This window comes from Dermacentor variabilis, chromosome 3 (genome assembly GCF_050947875.1).
Source record: "Dermacentor variabilis isolate Ectoservices chromosome 3, ASM5094787v1, whole genome shotgun sequence".
Taxonomy (NCBI): Eukaryota; Metazoa; Arthropoda; class Arachnida; order Ixodida; family Ixodidae; genus Dermacentor; species Dermacentor variabilis.
This window is the reverse complement of record NC_134570.1, coordinates 218,138,674-218,157,218: the sequence shown is the minus strand read 5'-3', so window position 1 is coordinate 218,157,218 and position 18,545 is coordinate 218,138,674. Positions and strand designations below refer to the sequence as shown.

At 44.9% G+C, this 18,545-nt stretch overlaps 1 protein-coding gene across 1 annotated transcript in view; it reads right to left on the bottom strand.

Moving 5' to 3' along the window:
• Nucleotides 1–18,545, bottom strand: part of nes (lysophosphatidylcholine acyltransferase 3 protein nessy) — a 236,698-nt gene that overhangs the window by 46,437 nt on the left and 171,716 nt on the right. Inside the window, exon 9 of the mRNA XM_075686866.1 lies at nucleotides 12,877–12,963. Within this exon, the coding sequence (XP_075542981.1) occupies nucleotides 12,877–12,963 (87 nt within the window). The remainder of the gene's footprint in view (nucleotides 1–12,876; nucleotides 12,964–18,545) is intronic.

Sequence of the window (18,545 nt, the reverse complement as noted above, 5' to 3'; positions counted from 1 at the left end):
CCGGAAAACTAAAACCAGCAACTGATGGAGGTTGGTTGCTGTATGTCAAAATACCAAAAATCCTCCGCCCCCGTGAGAAGATATCTCGACATCAGAGAAAAGAGATGCCGCCATCATGACATAGCCTCGAAGCCAAGGATACACCGACAAAGGACCTCAGAATGAGATGTACCAGCCAGTGGCGTAGCCAGAAATTTCGTTCGGGGGGGGGGGGGGGGGGGGGGGCTCACATTCCAGCTTGGCCTCCTCCTACAAATACATGCATAATAACTGCATTGCCACTGCCAAAGATGCTGCAAACTAATTCTTGAACGCTACGCACTGTACAGACAATTAAAATATGTTTTTTTTTTGTCCCAAAAGAATATACTCATATGTTAAAAAAATTTTGCCCAAAATAACTGATATCAACGCTTCCATGTTTCCTATTTAATAAGTGAAGAAAATATCCCACGAACTTTCGAACTACTATATCAGTTTGAAACCAGCGAGGCAGTGCATGACGCTGAAATGAAAAATTTAAAGGTCATGAAATGACCAAGTTGAGGACAAATATAATAACGAAACTTTGTCATCCAAAAACCTTGTTTACATTTTTGTACATATGCAACAGCCAGGGAAAAATCTCAGTGACGCTGTCCTTTGTTCAAATCTATTGTCACCAATGCTGTCACCGGTCGTATATTGTAATTGAACTGAAGTTATAGTCGCAACAGAGAGCACTTATAAAAGCAATTCTGCAAAATATACGAGGGCGAGTCAAATGAAAGTGAGCCAATTGAGCCCCCCCCCCCCCCCCCCGGCTACGCCCCTGGTACCAGCTACAGAACAACACGATGCAGCCATGGTTCAACACCACGACCCAATTACAATACAAGATGAAGAACCATTGACCTTGACATGCTTCTCCACAGCCACACCATCAACACTCTAGTAGACACAGGAGCCAACTACTTCATCATAAGTGGACCCTTCGCCACCAAGCTGAAGAAAGTCAAGACTACATGGGACAGCCCTAATATCCGGAGAGCTGGAGGACACCTTAAAGCGGTAACTAGAAACTGCACAGCAAGAATTACAGTTTGTGACCGGATCTATCCTGCGACTTTCGTTGTTCTCCAACAGTGGTCGCAAGGCATAACTCTCGGCATGAACTTCCTGAACCAACATGGCGCAATCATCGACCTAAGGTCGAAGACAATAATGCTGTCCAGAGACCAAGCAACACCAACAGAGAGGCCTTCCACTCAGCGTGCCTTGAGTGTACTTGAGGACCAAGTCGGCATCCCGCTTCGCTCCAGCATTGTCATTTCCGCTGGCAGCAAAATACCCACAGACGTAGAATGCATTATTGAGAGTAATCAACTTCTACTGCTCGACCGTGAAATTTGCGTCGCAAGAGGGATCGCACCACTGCATGGATGAAAAGCGAAAGTGATGCTGACAAACTTGTGGGGGTTCCATTCTGCGTGCGGCTAGGGCTGAAGGCGAGCTCCAGATCTAGCCCCACGCAGTCGCTTCATGGTGCTCCCAACCCGTAGCGCGGGAATCGCGGCTACGCCGGGTTCGAACGAATAAGGCAACCAGTGACGTCAATGGTAATAACGTTTATTGCTATTAGCAATAACAAACACTTGCAGTAATAGTAGTAAATGGGCTTGCCTCGTTGCCTGGGTGGGTCAGACAAACGAGATCACTCACGGGTTGCGGCAGATGCTTTCGTCCAGGTGGCAGGTGTCCAGCGTCCCAAGAGAGCAACTCTCTCCCGGTGGCGCGCTTTTATGCCTTTTTACCTTTTTGCGAGGGGAAGTCCTCCTCGCCCGCCGGATACGTTTCCCTTTCCCGTGAGCCGCGTGGGGGGGAGAGGGGTACGCGCGTCACAAGAGCGACGGAGAAAGGGAGGGCACGTAGTGCCTCTCTCCCTTGTCTACGCCGGCTCAACCCGTCCGCCACGTGCAAACGGGACGACGCGAGTACGCGGGAGGAAATGGGGGCGGGTGCTCCCCACAAACTTCAGTCAGCAGTTCAAGGTCGTCAACAGGGGCACGACGTTCGCATACCTTCAGGAATGCGGAAACCAGATATGCATTTGCCCTATCGAATTCTGCTGCATCTACCTCGACGATCATAGCTCCCCAACCAATCTTCGACATAAATCCAAGCCTCCCCATGAGTAAGCAACAGCTCGAAAGTCTCCTCTGAAGATACAAAGACCACTTTTCAACGTCATCGTGTATTCGACAGATACCAGTTGCAAGACACTGCATAATAACCGAAGAATCCATTCGACCTCTCCACCAGAGCCCTTACAGAGTTTCAACATGAGAATGTGCTATAAGGCAAAAACGATGAAATGCTGTGCAATGACATCATCCAGCAGTCGAAAAGCCCATGGGCAGCTCTTGTAGTCTTGGTGAAGAAAAAGGACAAAACCCTCTGTTTCAGCATTGTTTATTGTCTGTTGAACAAGATCACAAAAGAAGGATCTATACCCCCCACCACGCATAGACAACGCATTAATCAGCTTTGCAATGCTAAGTACTTCTTGTCGATGGATCTCAAGACTGGCTACTAGCGAACAGAAGTCGACGGGAGAGATAGCAAGAAGACCGCCTTCACCACACCAGGCGGCATCTACGAGTTCAAGGTCAAGACATTTGGACAGTGCTCGGCACCTGCAACGTGTGAGTGCTTGATGGACATGGTGTTAGCAGGGTTGAAGAGGCAGACCTGTCTCGTCTACTTGGATGACGTCGTCTTCGCCGGGAATTTCGACAGTCACCTTAGGCGACTTGGAACTGTATCAGAAGCCATCAAGTCACCAGGGCTCACTCTAAAGCCAGAAAGCTGCCGCTTCACTTACGATGACCCTCTGTGTTCGTGGGCCACGTCATCAACAAATCTGGAGTCTACCCTGATCATAGAAGACATCTGCCATCGCTAAATTTCCACAGCCCACAGACAAGAAAGGAGTGCAAAGCTTTCTTGGCTTGGCTATTACAGGCACTTCGTCAAGAACTTTTCGAGCACCGCTCAGCCATTAACCTTTCTCACAAAGTCAGACGTGGAGCGGAAAATGCCGCAAATCTAAGCATTCCAAGAGCTTAAACGACACCTGCAGTCACCGCCAGTACTCGCCCATTTCGATGAAGATGCTGACAGCGAAATCCACACCAACACAAATAGCCCTAGGCCTCGGCACTGTCCTAGTTGAGAAAAAAAGATGGATTTCAAGGGGTCATAGCTTATGCTAGTCAGTCACTGTCGAAAGCGGAAGCCAATTATTCTACGACAGAAAAAGAATGCCTTGCCATCGTATTGGCTACCACGAAATTCATTCCTTACCTCTATGGCAGGCCCTTCATAGTCGTAAGCAACCACCATGCCTCGTGTTGACTGGCAAATTTAAAGGACCCTTCAAGACACCTTGCACATTGGAGTCTCCGACTCCAGGAATTTGACATCAGCGTTGTCCACAAATCGGGACGCAAGCACTCTGATACCGACAGCCTATACGCGCCGCCCCCACTGACCCGCCACCAGAAGACAACGAAAATGACGACACCTTCCTAGGAAGAATGAGTGCGGAAGACTTTGCTGAAAAACAACGAGCAGACCCGGAGCTAAAAAGCTTCCCTGAGTACTTGGAAAGCAACACTGACGTTGTTCCCAGGGCATTTAGGTGAGGGTTGCCTTCGTTTTCCCTGCAAAGCGTTGCCCTCATAAAGAACTTCTCCTCTTCTCCCCAGTACCACAAACAACCTTCTCGTTGTGCCCGTAGCCTTTTAGCCAGAATTCCTGCAGTCCCTGCATGATGATCAGACAGCCAGGCACCTTGGAATTTTCCGTACACTCGCAAGGATACAAGAGAAGTACTAGAGGCCTCGCCTCCCCACCAACGTTGCCTGTTACGTCAAGACATGCCGAGACTGTCAGCGATGCAAGACACCCTCAACAAGGCCAGCAGGACTGCTACAGCCAATCAAGCCTCTTTGCTAACCGTTCCAACAAATCAGCATGGACTTACTGGGCTATTTCCCACACCAACACCTGGAAATAAGTAGATCGTCGTGGCTACCAACTAATTTACCTGCTACGCTAGAATGAAAGCCCTGCCTAAAGGTATTGCGGCCAAACTGGCAAGATTCTTCGTCGAGAATATACTGCTACAATATGGTGCCCCGGAAGTGCTCTTGACCAACCGAGGAACGGCTTTTACAGCAAAGCTCACGCAAGTGATTCTACAATACAGCTGGACAAGCCACAGGAGAACTGCCTAAACAAAACTCTCGCTGACATTCAAGCTGGCTTACAAAAGGAACCCAATGACAACTCTCGACACCATGCTGCTGGACATCACCGACAAAGCTAAGGGAATCTCGACACTGCAGTTTGTTTACAGCCCGACTGCTCGCCCACCTGCGCATCAAGAATCAGCATAGGGCCTGCTGGCACTACAATCTCCGACAACGATACGTGGAGTACCAGCCCGGTCACCGTGTTTGGGTTTGGAATCCAATATGCCGACGAGGTCTTAGTGAGCAACTTCTATGACGCTACTTCAAACCCTACAAGATCATCCAGCGAATTGGCACACTGGACCATGAGGTCGTGCCAGACGGCATTTTGCTATCACAGCGCCACCACTCACAACCTGAAATAGACCATGTTGTGCAGCCTAAGCTTTTCTACCAGTGCTGACAAACTTTGGCACTCTGTTTCTTTGTTACTTTTTCATTGCTAGGTGTGTTCTTGTTTTCTTTTTTTTTTCTGTTCTGGTATGTTTGCAGCATCGGGACGATGCTTTTGTTTTTTTAAGAAGGGGGCACTGACACGTGTACTTGTTTATCTTTCTCAGGTGACCACCTTTTCACCGGCTAACAAAGGTTAAACGTTATCGCTCAGCGCAAGACACGCCTGCATGTATCATAAGTTTCTTGAATGTTAACGATGGTTCTATCCCTTGCCAGCTGTCACCAAACCTTGTGTAATCTGATTGTATGCACAACGCGAATTGTCTAGTACTTTATGGAAGGCACCAGCAATTATTCTGGAACCTTCGATGACTGATGTATACAAGAGAACAAGCTTGCCCTGCAGATCAGATTTTGACAATCGTCAACTGTGTTCGCCGCTATCATTGTGCTTTGAGTGCAACTTGCTTTTGTGGGCACAGGTTCGCCCAATAAAAAGTTAGTTTCATCATTCACAGCTTTGCGACTGTTATCTTCATCGCCATTACAACATGACAGTATACAAATTCGTCAGCCAAAATAAGATGCACATTTGTGACATACAAAGCAGTAAAAATTTCATGCACCTCTATAGTGCCACCATCACCAGCAAGACCAGTTATCCCTGGACAGCTGCGAGTGCATATTCACAACTGTTAAATTACAAGTATTGCAAGTGCTGCGGTAAAAGGGACTTCAATAGATTCCCCGCACAAAATGTGCAAACAATGTCTAACTGATTGCTTAAAAGACGCTTAAGGTAGCTTAAAGGAGGCTTTCTTTGTTTAATCTGATGGCGGTGAGTGTGAATTTTACCTTCTCCAGTGCACTACATCTGCAGGCTTGGAGCGACGCCCAACACCGGCAAAAAATGCCGAAAACGAGTGGGGCTATACTAATCCAGGTACAACCAAATTAGAAAGGCCCACTAAGCTTCAACAGACACTCCCTCACCAGAACACGAATTGGCCTCTCTGGTGCAGTATGCGGCCACCCCCTCCCAAATGTAAACCATGACCCTCAGTCCCCAGCAACTGCACAGCACCTGACTAAAGGGGCGGTCAGACCTGTAACGCAGTGGAGGGTGCCAAGAATCTCTGGGTCCGGACAGGCGGCCGCCAATGGAAACTGACCCTGTCAAACTTTAACACCCGAACTCTGTCGAGTTAGGCTAGCTTAGCAGCACTCTTTGAGGAACTATTAGGCATTGTTTGGGATATCACTGGCCTTACCGAGGCTGGAAGAACTGGTAAGACTTATACAGTGGTGACTAACGGCCACATCCCCTGCTATAATGGACTCCGAGACAAGCAATAGGGGTATGATTCCTAATCCATAAGGACATAGCGGGCGACATTGACGAATTAGAAGCATTAATGAGAGGGCAGGAGTAGTCGTAACAAAAGTAAACAGGAGGCATAGAATAAAGGTAGTACAAGCCTACGCGCCGACCTCCAGTCACGATGATAAAGAAATAGAACAGTTCGTTGAGCATGTTGAACTAGGGATCAGAAAAATGGAAACTGAGTATACTGCAGTCCTGGGCGACTTTCATGCAAAATTGAGGAAAAGCAGGCCGGTGAATAAGCATTTGACAACTGCATTGATTCTAGGAGCACTAGAGGAGAGTTAATTGGTAGCATTCGCCCAAAGGAATAAGCTTCGAATAATAAATACCTCCTTCACGAAGCGTAAGAACAGAAAGTGGACCTGGAAAAGCCCCAATGGTGAAACAAGAAATGAAATTGATTTCATACTTTCTGCCGATCCCTGCATAGTGCAGGATGTAGAAGTGATAGGTAGGTTAAAGTGCAGTGATCATAGATTAGTGAGGGTAGGATTCACCTCAATTTGACGAGAAAAAGAGTAAAATTGGTCAAGAAGAAACGCGTTAACCTAGAGGCAGTAAGGGTAAAAGCAGACAAATTCAGGCTGGTACTTGCAAACAAATATGCAGCCTTAGAACAGAGAGATGATGACATAGAACTAATGAATGAAACCGTAACTAGGCTGGCTTCAGAGGCAGCTACTGTAGTGGGAGGCAAGGCACCAAGGCAACCAGTAGGCAAGCTCTCCCAAGTAACGAAGGACCTAATAAAGAAACGACAAAGAATGAAAGTGTACAACTTAAGAGATAAGATATAATTCGCGCAACTGCCCAAACTGATCAACAAGGCGAAAATAAGTGATATTCGAAACTATAACGTGGGAAAGACTGAAGTAGCTGTAAAAAATGGACGTAGCCTGAAATCAGTGAGAAGTCAACTTGGCATAGGACAAAATAAGATGTATGCACTGAAAAATAAGTTGGGTAATATCATCATCAATCTCGAAGGTATAGTAAAAGCAGCAGAAGAATTCTATACTGACCTGTACAGTACCCAGAGGAGCCACGATACTTCCATTCGAAGCAGTAATGAACAGGTTGCAGAGACTCCCCCTACAACTAGAGATGGGGTCAGAAGGGCCTTGCACGAAATGAAACAGGAAAAATCGGTAGGAGAAGATGGAATAACAGTCGATTTAATCAAAGAGGGAGGAGACATAATGCTTGGAAACCTGGCATCTCTCTATACGAAGTGTCTATCAATTGAAAGGGTCCCAGAAGAATGAAATCATTATACTAATCCACAAAAAGGAAGGTGTTAAAGAGCTGAAAAATTACAGGCCCATCAGCTAAATCCCAGTATTACATAAAATATTCACCTATATAATCTCGAATAGAATAAGAGCAATACTGGACTTTAGTCAACCAAGGGAACAGGCTGGATTCAGGAAGGGATACTCTACAATGGATCACATCCATGTCATTAATCAGGTAATCGAGAAATATGCAGAGTACAATAAACCATAGATTACGAAAAGGCATTGGATTCAGTAGAGATACCAGCAGTCATTGAGGCATTACATAATCAAGGAGTACAGACAGCTTACATAAATACCCTGGAAATTATCAACAGAGATTCCACAGCCATCTTTATTCTACACAAGAATAGTAAGATACCTATAAAGAAATGAGCCAGACAAGTAGACACAATCTCTCCAATGCTATTCACTGCGTGCTTGGAAGAAGTATTCAAGCTATTAAACTGGGAAGGTTTAGGAGTAAGGATCGATGGCGAATATCTCCGCAACCTTCAATTTGCCGATGGCATAGTTCTATTCAGCAACACTGTGGACGAGTTACAACAAATGATTGAAGACCTTAACAGGGAGAGTGTAAGAGTGGGATTTAAGATTAATATACAGACGAGAAAGATAATGATTAATAACTGGGAAAGGGAACAACAGTTCAAGATCGCAAGTCAGCCTCTATAGTCGGTAAAGGAGTATATTTACCTAGGTCAATTATTCGCAGCAAACCCTGATCATGAGAGGGAAATTCATAGAAGAATAAAAATGGGCTGGATCGGCTATGGCAGACATTGTCAGCTCCTGACTGGAAGCTTACCATTATCATTGAAAAGGAAGGTGTACAATCAGTGAATTTTACCAGTGCTGACATATGGGGCAGAGACTTGGAGACTGACAAAGAAGCTTAAGAACAAATTAAGGACTGCGCAAAGAGCGATGGAACGAAGAATGCTAGGCATAGCTTTAGGAGACAGAAAGAGAGCGGTCTGGATCAGAGAGCAAACAGGTATAGCCGATATTCTAATTGACATTAAGAGAAAGAAAATGCAGCTTGGCAGGTCATGTAATGCGCAGGCTAGATAACCGTAGACAATTAGGGTGACAGATTGGATACCAAGAGAAGGGAAATGCAGTCGAGGACGGCAGAAGACTAAGTGGAGCAATTAGAAAATTCGCGGGCGCTTGTTGGAATCGGATGGCACAAGACAGGGCTAATTGGAGATCACAGGGAGAGGTCTTCGTCCTGCAGTGGACATAAAATAGGCTGATGATGATGAGCTGCGATTCTAAATTCTTACCAGCCATACTGCCCACCTAGAGTTGCCAACCATCCTGAATTCAGTAGAACAGTTCTGAATTTTGAGCAAGTATCTCATCTTCCACCTAAACTCAGTCGAGGCACCCAAATGTCCTGACTTACGCTTATTTTTCCACTGAATAAGAGTAAATAGACTAGATTTTTTTTATAATGCTCAACAGCTCATTTTCACATTGTTCTTTCATTTTTTTCATGGTTCTAGTTCTTTTTTAGGCCCTAACCATTCACAGTATCACTATCTGTACAGGTAATCATGTTTGTCCGGTAAATGAATACTGCCCATTTTTTGTTTTATATCAGAACTGTATATCAGGACTATCAGAAGACTAGGCGGTGCGACGAAATTAGGAAATTAGTGCTAGTTGGAATCGGTTGGTGCAGTACACGGGTAATTGGAGATCGTGGGGAAAGGCCTTCGTCCTGCAGTGGACATAAAATAGGCTGATGATGATGATTATATCAGGACACGGTAAGATAAAGAAATTACGTATAGAAATTAGATATAGAAATTATAGGTACTTGGTTCACTCAAGAGTTGGCAGCGCTAAGCCACTGCCCACAGTAATGGTGGCTCACAGAAATAGAAACTACACAACACCCACCATAGTTTTATTTCTTAGTTATACCAATGCTATACACAAATCAGCACATTTGGCACTGTGAAGATCCTGAGATAGCACCTTTGGATAGCTCATAATTGTGACAATCTCGAAGGACTGAGCAAAAAAATCACCAGCAAAAGGTGAGTTTGCTGGAAATGCCACCTAAACTCAAGATTTATTAGCAAGTCTATCAAGAATGCAACCAAAGTGATAAGATTTGAGGACACTTCAGAACTTCGGTAATGTTTGATGATGATGTGCGGTGAGGTAGCATGTACAGTCTGAATCATACTCGTCTAGAGTGGTCAACCAGCCAATTTAGCTGCCGCATTTTAACAAAAGAAAAAAACACGGTCGACGCCATGGTGAAATGAAAACGGTGGCTCACAATGAATTACAGTGATATCAAGAAGAACAAAAAATCCAGTAGTTATAACCGATCATAGCTATATCTGGACTGCTGTAAAAAAAAAAAGCTGTCAAAGATACCGTTGTAACTTTGAAACAAAATTTGCCACTTGTGATACAAAATGACATGGCAGGAAGTAGGTTGTTAAAAATAAAACATTTATATTTCTAAACACCGTATCAAGCATTAGGCATGCTGAAATAGCCAGAAATCTGAACTTGCTTTCGCTGAAGTTTTAGGTTCACAACCGCCGAGTGAATCATGTCCAGCTGCTAAGCGAACACCGGTGGCTATAATTTAGTGCATATGAAATCAATGAGCGACTCAATCGAAGACAGCATACTCTGCATGAGCATTGCGGTTGGTGTCAACCTTGTTGTCACTGCCACTGCTGATGTTGCCTACATCGCACAACGCCGCCGTCTGTCATGACAACAACCGCCCTGTTTACGATCCCTTTGCAAAACGAGGCAGTGCTATCTGCACTCAGGAACTCCTCCATCGAAGCACCACCTGTTTCATAGTCAGTAGCGACATACTCCCAGAGCTCGGTAATGTCAGCGGCTTCAACCATCTTGGTTTTGCCCTGGCGCACAAAGCCCGGCTTTTCTGATGATCGGCATGGCCACTGGTTCCTGCCTTCATATCTTGAAGGCAAGAACCAGCAGTTCCGGCCATATCGCGAAAGCAATGTGCGATGCCGACAGAGAGTACCGGCTGCTGATAGCTTGGCGCGCTTAGTTCTTGCCACTTGCTTAGCATTGAAGAGAGACGTGCGGGCCTGCATCTTGAAAGCGATCTGTGAAACGTGTGCCGAGAGCTCCGTGAGCACTGTGTTCTCGCAGCTTCGTTCACCTTGAAACGACAGGCAGCACGAAGGTAAAGTTGCTCATTGCTGCAGGTTCTATCTTGAAAACAACTGTCTTGCAAAATGGACGGACAGACGGTTTTCTCGTTGGACAAGCGTAGAAACGTTTGTGCATTTGAAATGCGATAACTTTCATTCCACCCGCAATGCACATAATGTACTAGAGCTCGCTGTGTCACTCCCAGACTTTTCTGGCTAAAAACAGTCACTCGGGATAAAATGTTTGGACATGGCACTCAGCAGTGGGTATTGTTTGGCCTTATTTGTGACTGCAGCACCTGCATCCTCTCATTACATTAAATCAGAATAGATTTTATTGCAGTACATCTCGTACAATAGTGGCACCCAAACTCAAAACTAGAGAAAACATCACTCTGCTATCACCAGAAATGACATACGTTTGGTTGGGTCACGAAGGTATACACAAATATTAATTGACCAACAATTTAATAAACTTTACATGACAATGCCTGACCGCATATGCTCTGAAGAGCCCTGAATTTGCGAACGATATGGTTAGTTGTTCCTAATGCTACCTTCATGTTTTTTAATAAAGCATGTTTTTATAATGTGCAGTGCAATGACAGAAACTGTCCGTTGTTGTGAATACCATGGCGTGAAAAATGTTAAAGGGCCCCTCACCAGGTCTGCCTATTTTGAGCTGACAGGTGCAGAGCATACAATGTGCACCAACGATCGTGTCTGCAAAGAATTACATCCCCACGTGCCGCGGAAAGGTCTGAAATCCAAACGCCGTTTTCCGTTCTCCTGGCGGCTGCTGCGCTACAAGCCGGACGGTGACGTACTCATGTCCCTGCACCTATGTACTCAGGTTCGTAGTGTGACGTCGCTCCTGGTGAAACGTGACTTCGAGAATTACTCAAGGCACCATCTGTTATTTGTGTGATCTGTTGCTTGAATTGTCGAATTGAAGTTTAGAGAAATAATAAAACGCACAAACAGAATGTCTGCGTGTTTTTTGTTTTACTTTGCACCGAAGCGAGAGATGTACTTCCGCTTCGTCTGCTTGTTCGCATGGTCATGCAGTCACATGTGCAGGTACCGAAACTATGCCATTTTCTACCGTCTTCCACATGCTCTGCGATCCGCTTGTTGTAACTCAGTATTCGTGTAGCACTGAACTATACCGCTAGTCATGTGTCCTTGTGCACAGCACACAAAATTGTGTGCTGTGCGAAACCAGACAATCACAACAGCTCGTGCGCAACGCCGAAAAAAAAAAGGGAAAAAAAATGAAGCCGGGGGCCGCGACGTATGTGTCATGCAATCCTCGAGGTCCGGTATGGGAGAACGCAGAAAAGGAATTTCGCTTACGGAGGCTAGACGGGGACGGTGGAGAGAGTGTCTTGCTAAGCAGTGGAGCTCTCCTCCTGAAATCATGGGTTCGCGGCACTGAAATGTTTCTATCTTGGCTATTAATGAGCCGATTTGAAAAATTTTCGTGGCAGAATGCTCCCTAGAGGACACGTAACAACTTTCAGCATATAACCAAAATTTGCTATGAGGCCTGGTGAGGGGCCCTTTAATGAAAAGGCTGTACAACAAAGCTGCTATTCACACACCCAAACATATTTTAAATCAGTGCAGATAACTTGACAGAAATGTAAGGTTTTGTTATGATGGCCGAACCCAGTTATAACAATATTCACGTGCCAAGAAAATTCCATTGTTGCAACCAATAACTGTTTAACAAGGTTACCAGAAAAAAACAAAGAGAGGTAGTCATCAAAATGTTTTAATAGACAAAGTAAGTATTAAATTCTGCTACTAAGCATCTCTGCCAAAAGCAAAAGGAACGCAAAATCTTGGAAAAGAAGCACTAGTCGACCCCTCCGAAACACTGGACGGTAGCTCTGACAGCTGCCCTCGCCGACACTCGCCAGCTCATATTGTTGGGGACAGGGTGAGCAAGGCTGGCGCTACTGTGAAGGAGCATGGTGGCATGTAGGTGGCTCGCTCTTTTCTTTTTTCACGATTCTGTGTTTCTTTTTCATTTGGCACAGACATCTAGTAGCTAGATTTACTTGCTATAACCAATAATGTGGAATGGCAATGCTGTAGTAAGCGGCTTATTTTACCACAAAACAGACAGAAACGTTCATAGTGCTACTGCTGCTCATTCTTATATCAGATATATTGTTAAAGCCAGTATTGTTATAAGTAAGCTTGAATGCACAAATTAAAAATATAGCGATGAAAATGCTTTCAATACCGGCGTCGGACACCCACAATGTTCCCCTCTGCAATTTCAGAATGAGCTGATATAACATATCATGGATGTCAATACTCACCGAAAGTAGCCAGCAGGCAACGTACTTGTGCAGTGTCACCACCTGCCATATGCCCATGAGTAGGAATCGCATGGGTGGGCCATGAGCCTGCACATCAATATCACTGTGTTTATGGTTAATACTAACATGTCATACTGTACTACACTTGTGAGCCACAAATGGAAGCGAGGCTCCATTTCACTGGTTTCGCAATGCATTCAATGAACCGGGAACAAATGTGCTCGAGAGGTCTTGTAAGGCAGCCCAGCCTGGAAATGGGTCTGCATGCTAGGCTTGCTGCCACAATGAAATGCAGGGGACATTGTTGAAAACCAGGAAGCGGAGTCTAAGTACTGAACGTCTTGTTTATTCGACGCTTGCAAAAAGAAGAAGAGATGCAGGCGCACGCTCGGGTTTACGCTTGCTTCTAACTTCGTCGTCTTCTCTTCTTTTTTGGTACATAATATTTAACAGCTCCCGGTCAAACGATTTCTGTGTGCTTGTTTCTTTTCAAGACGAAGCTTGTCCAGCAGATTCTAGGTGGTACAGCATCTGTACCGGTCTCCACAATGTGTTGCCACTAGAAGTGCGTACTTTGCATGAGCGAACTTTGCCGTCGCTGCCGGGAAATAATTCTGTCATTAGTCCCATCTTCCACAATTGTCTTGGTGAGTTTAATTCTTTTATCAGTACTATGTCTCCAAGCTTCACTAATTCTGAGTGTGAGCTGAACGAAGTTCTTGGAGGTACTCTCATTGCCACCGGTTCCAGAGATTGTTTAACACATGTTCTCTGTTTCCATCTTCGTTGAAGTTATTCGCGTGACGACGGTGTCTCTTTTGATGCTGTGCTCAACAAGTCTGGAGGAAGCATAGTCAATCTTTGGCCTATAAGGAAATGACCTGGTGTAAGCGGCATTGCTTCAGGGGCTTCTGCATACACAAATGCTATCGGTCGTGAATTTATCGTCGCTTCAACTTGATAGAGCGTGGTTGAAAGTTTTTCATAGTTATTTATTTCCCAGTGTTTTCTTCAATGTAGACTTCACAGATCTAATGAGTCATTCCCAAAATCCTCCCCAGCAGGGAGCTTGTTCGGTGATAAATTTCCAAATGGTCCTGTGACTTCCGAAATACGTTTGTACTTCCTGTGATTTCATTAATTTAGAAAGTCGCTGGATCTCCCTTGAGGCCTTTCTAAATGTCTTGTAGATTGTATTATCAGAATATACAATCTCATAAATTCCTTGTCGTGCCACAAATCGTTTAGATGCTAGCAGGAATTTGTCGTAAGACTGGTGACAAGCTCCAGATGAACCACTCTGACGACTGCACATGTGAAGGTGAGTATATAACACTTCTTCATTGGTCCTCCGTTATCTTTGTGCAGAAGCAGTCCAGCAAAATTGATACCGCTGACTTCGAAAGATGGAGAGGGCTGAACACGCTCAGCTCTGAGTACTGCTTGCAGAAATATTGCCGGCACACTGTGCATTCATGAATTACTTTCTTTACAACCTGCCTGGCCCTCCGTATCCAAAAGCTTTCTCTAAGTTCAGTCAAAAGAAAACTGAGTCCAGAGTGTAAAAGTCGTTGGTGTTCCTTCTTAACCAACAACTTTGTGAATGTGTCTGAAGCAGGAAGCAGAATGGGGTGCTTGGAACTTTCCCGGAGGTTGCTGAACTGAAGACGACCTCCCAAACGAAGAAGCCCTAATTCGTCGTGATATGGTCTGAACCGCTGGAGTATAATGTCCATTCCGCTGACAACCAGTCCAAATACTTATCTTGTGTTCGATGCATCCAGTAAATTTCAGCCTCTTGCACTTCAGTTGCATGTAAAAGTCCCTTCTTTCTGGCGTCTGTGTGCCTGCAATTTCTAGCAAATCTTTGTATCCACGTAGTTATACGCATCAGTCGGTTATAAGAGCTGTAGTTGTTGATGTTTACAATTGTAAGCACTGGTCGAGCAGCTGCTTTCAAACACGTAGTTTCCTCTTCTAAGCCGACTGTATCCTGAATTGCTGCTGCTGTACAGGCAGTTCCTTCTATTTCGACTGTATCCTCAGTGTAGCGAGGCTTGTCGAGTGTCATCTCAGTGTAGAGAAAGTTTGGTCCTTTACACTAAACTGAACTTTGTAAAAGTTGTTTCGCAGTGGATCCTCTAGACAGCAAATCGGCTAGATTTTGATCACTCGGACAATGTTGCCACATGTTCAAGTCAGTTAGGGTGAGTATCTCTGTAACTCTGTTTGCTACAAACTGTTCCCAGCATTTCGCTGAATGGCGTAGCCAATGAATCACGATCATAGAATCTTTCCACATAACTGTTTCAATGCCCTCTAGATTTAGAGCATGTTTCACTGTTGCAGTTAGTCGAGCTGCAACGAGGGCACCCATCAGCTCTAATCGTGGCACAGTTACCTTTTGTAGAGGTGCAACTCTCGACTTTGCTAGCAGTAGCTGAACTGTTATGGCTCCTTTGAAGTCTCGTATCTGAAGGTAAAACACAGCGCCGTATGCAACTGGGCTAGTGTCACTAGAGGCGTGGACGGTAGCCTGCACATTCTTGTCCAGGAGGGTTTGACCAAAACGTCTCTTAACTTCCAGCTGATTAACAGTTCTGAGGCCTTTAGTCCACTCTATAAGCTGTCCACTCTATAAGAAGGGACTTTGGAAGTGGCGCATTTCCCTAACCACAGCCTTTGTATAAATAACTTGACTACCAGCACAAACGGCACTAAGAATCCAAAAGGATCCTACATAAGTGAGGCGAAACTTAAGGTCTGTCTCTTCATAACCTTTTGTTCGCTCAATGATTCAAGCATCTTCGTTAGTGATGGCTTTAAGATGTCTTTGTCGGCATCCCAAACGAGACCAAGAATCTTCTTTTCGTTTTCTGCATCAAACTGTACCTTTAAGTCTCTACTATTGTAAAAGTTTCGTTAGTGTCCATCAATTGTCGTCCACTTTGTTAGATGCATTTCTGCCTCGTTCAAGATACTGAAGCAATCACTAACGACTTGCCGCACTTCTTCTTTGTTCGGTGCCCTGATGACCAAGTCATCTACATAGAAATTATCTTTCAATAGTTTGGCAGTAGAAGGGTATTTGTCTTCTACCAGTTGGAAGTGGTGTCACAGAGTTGCAGCAAGGAGAAAGGGACTGCTGCAGGCACCAAAAGGAACCCTTGTCATGCGCAGTTCTTCAATATTGGAATACCCTTCTTCAAACCAGAAGTAACGAAACGCATCGCGGTCATGTTCAGCCAGCGACACTTGAAGAAATGCTTTTTCAATGTCGGCGGAAATTCCAATCTTGAAGCTGCGAAACTTGAAGCAGTAAGTCGAGGATATTGGGGTTCAAATTTGGCCCTGTCCACAAGACGTCGTTGAGTGAACATGAGTCCGAAGCACGAAAAGAGGGGTCGAATACCACCCGTACTTTAGTCGTAGTTCTGTCGCGTCACACTACTGCTCGGTGTGGCATATAGTACTTGATACGTTCACTTGTACTGTCTGTTGTGACTTTCTCAGCAAAGTATTTGTTATAGTAGCTCCTAATGGCAGTGTCATATTCCTTCTGAAACTCTGGTTCTCTATGTAGCGTTCTCTGCAAGGACTCCAGCCTTTTTAACATGACATCCCGGTTATTTCTAAGCTGGGAACAATTGCTGCTCCATGGCAGTTCAACTTGATAACGACCATTGTTTCTAACAGTTGAGTCCACGAAGTTCTTCAAAACGTATTCGTCATCTTTCGAAAGCCTCTCTTTGTTAGTCAATCCCAGATGTTCTACTTCCTAGAAAGACCTCAGTTGATGGGAAACATTGGCTTTTGTTAGGCATATGTTGAAGTTACTTATGGTTTCCGGCTAGTAGAACTTAGGTGGACTTCTGGTATCTCCATGAAGTGTCCATCCTATTATAGTTTCGATGGCGGTCAAGTAGTCATCCAGTCGATGAATTCTTCCGCTGACAAGCTGCCAGTATATAGTCTGCACCTACAAGCACGCTTATTCCAGGCTCAGGCGAGACCTGAACTGCGTTAACGTCAGCCAAATTTCTTTTCAACTCTGCAAGTACATTTGTCTCTGTCAATGCTGACAAGTCATTGCATATTTCGGGAACTTCTATAGCCTCTACTTCAAGTGAGTTTTAATCGTACTGGCTATGCAGCGCGACTCGTACTCTCCGATAATATTTCCGCGGTGCTGAAACATTTCCAAATACCGAGATGGTGAGCTGCTCTTCGGCTAACACAGTGGTTTTCAGCTTCCTAGACAATTCTTCCGTGATGAAGCTGCGTTGACTGCCACCATCAATCAACATTCTTAGAAAGCATTTGCTTCCAGTGCCCAGAGCCCAAACTTGGGCAGTCTGCAGAAGAACTGTGTACTTTAGCGAGTCTGTTGACGAGCGTCTGTGTTTCTGTGTTCTTCTCCTTTCATTTTGGATCGCACATTGTGGTGATATGTCGCTCCTTGCATTTTGCACAGCTTAGTCTCTTCCAGCTTCAGCATTCCTTAGCTTTGTGAAATTGTCTAGCGCAGCGGAAACAGCATCCTAATTTGCGTAGTTCCTCTTTTTTCTAGTCTAATGTTACTTCCGTTTGGCAGACATCCACCGAGTGACCTTTGTCTCCGCAAAGTATACAACTCTCTGGAGTCAGTTTCATGGTTAACATAGATGCAGAACCTTGGAAATGCTCATTATATTGTCGTTATGCAGTTGAGGCTTGTTCTCTCTTGTCAGAAGTCATCATTATGGCCTGTTCCTGGCTTCTTACTTCAAGGCTCAAGAAGTCTAGAAGAACAGACATTTCATTTAGCCTGTCACTAGTAACGCCTGTATTTGTCAAAGACAAGATGCACTGAGTATAACGGAGTACCATTTCTTGCGGAAGATGTTGTATTAAAGCAGTTTTCAGAAGCGCTCCATATTCTTTTTCTTTGACGCCAAGGTTATGCAGGGATCTCACATGAGTCTGCACTTCTTCATGCAACCTTTGAAGTCCTTCGAAATCTTTACGAAAACTTTACGTAGGTTTAGAAGATGGTGCATGTGGTCGTTAACAATCAGACTTCTGACCGAATCTTTCTTTGAGAAGTTCCACAGCTGTGCTATAGCTTTCGTTAGTTGACAGGCCGCTGATGATGGCCGATAGCTTTGTATGCACCACAGCACCCATACGCTTGCGTGTCCCCCACGTTCATGAAGTGAAACGTCATTGTCTCTTTTCGTTTCCTCCTCTTGTTTTCACCGCTGTCCACGGGTGATGTGTGCCGCAGGCCTCCAGTGGGGTGCCTTGATGCGCGCACCACCAGGCGCGAGGCACCCCAGCCTGCAGGATCGGCAGCGGTGGTGGTCACTCCAAATGTTCGTTTTAACCGAAGAGCATGTCTGAGGCGGTTTGTCATAAGCAGATTTTTTTGCATTGAATGTATGGAAAACCAAACAAACATTCCCATGTTATATGCAAGAATTCGGCTTAACTGAGTTTATCTTAACGAGAGTTCACTGTGCTTGAAGAGGCAGACATTACTTCTTTGAGAAATCAAAATGCATAACCAGATAATGAACAAAAATTCACTAAATACCTTTTTAACTAATTACTTCATGGCACATATTGCAATCCATGAATTGCAGCTGACAAGTTCGCAACATGTATCCACTTGGAACTAATTATGAGAA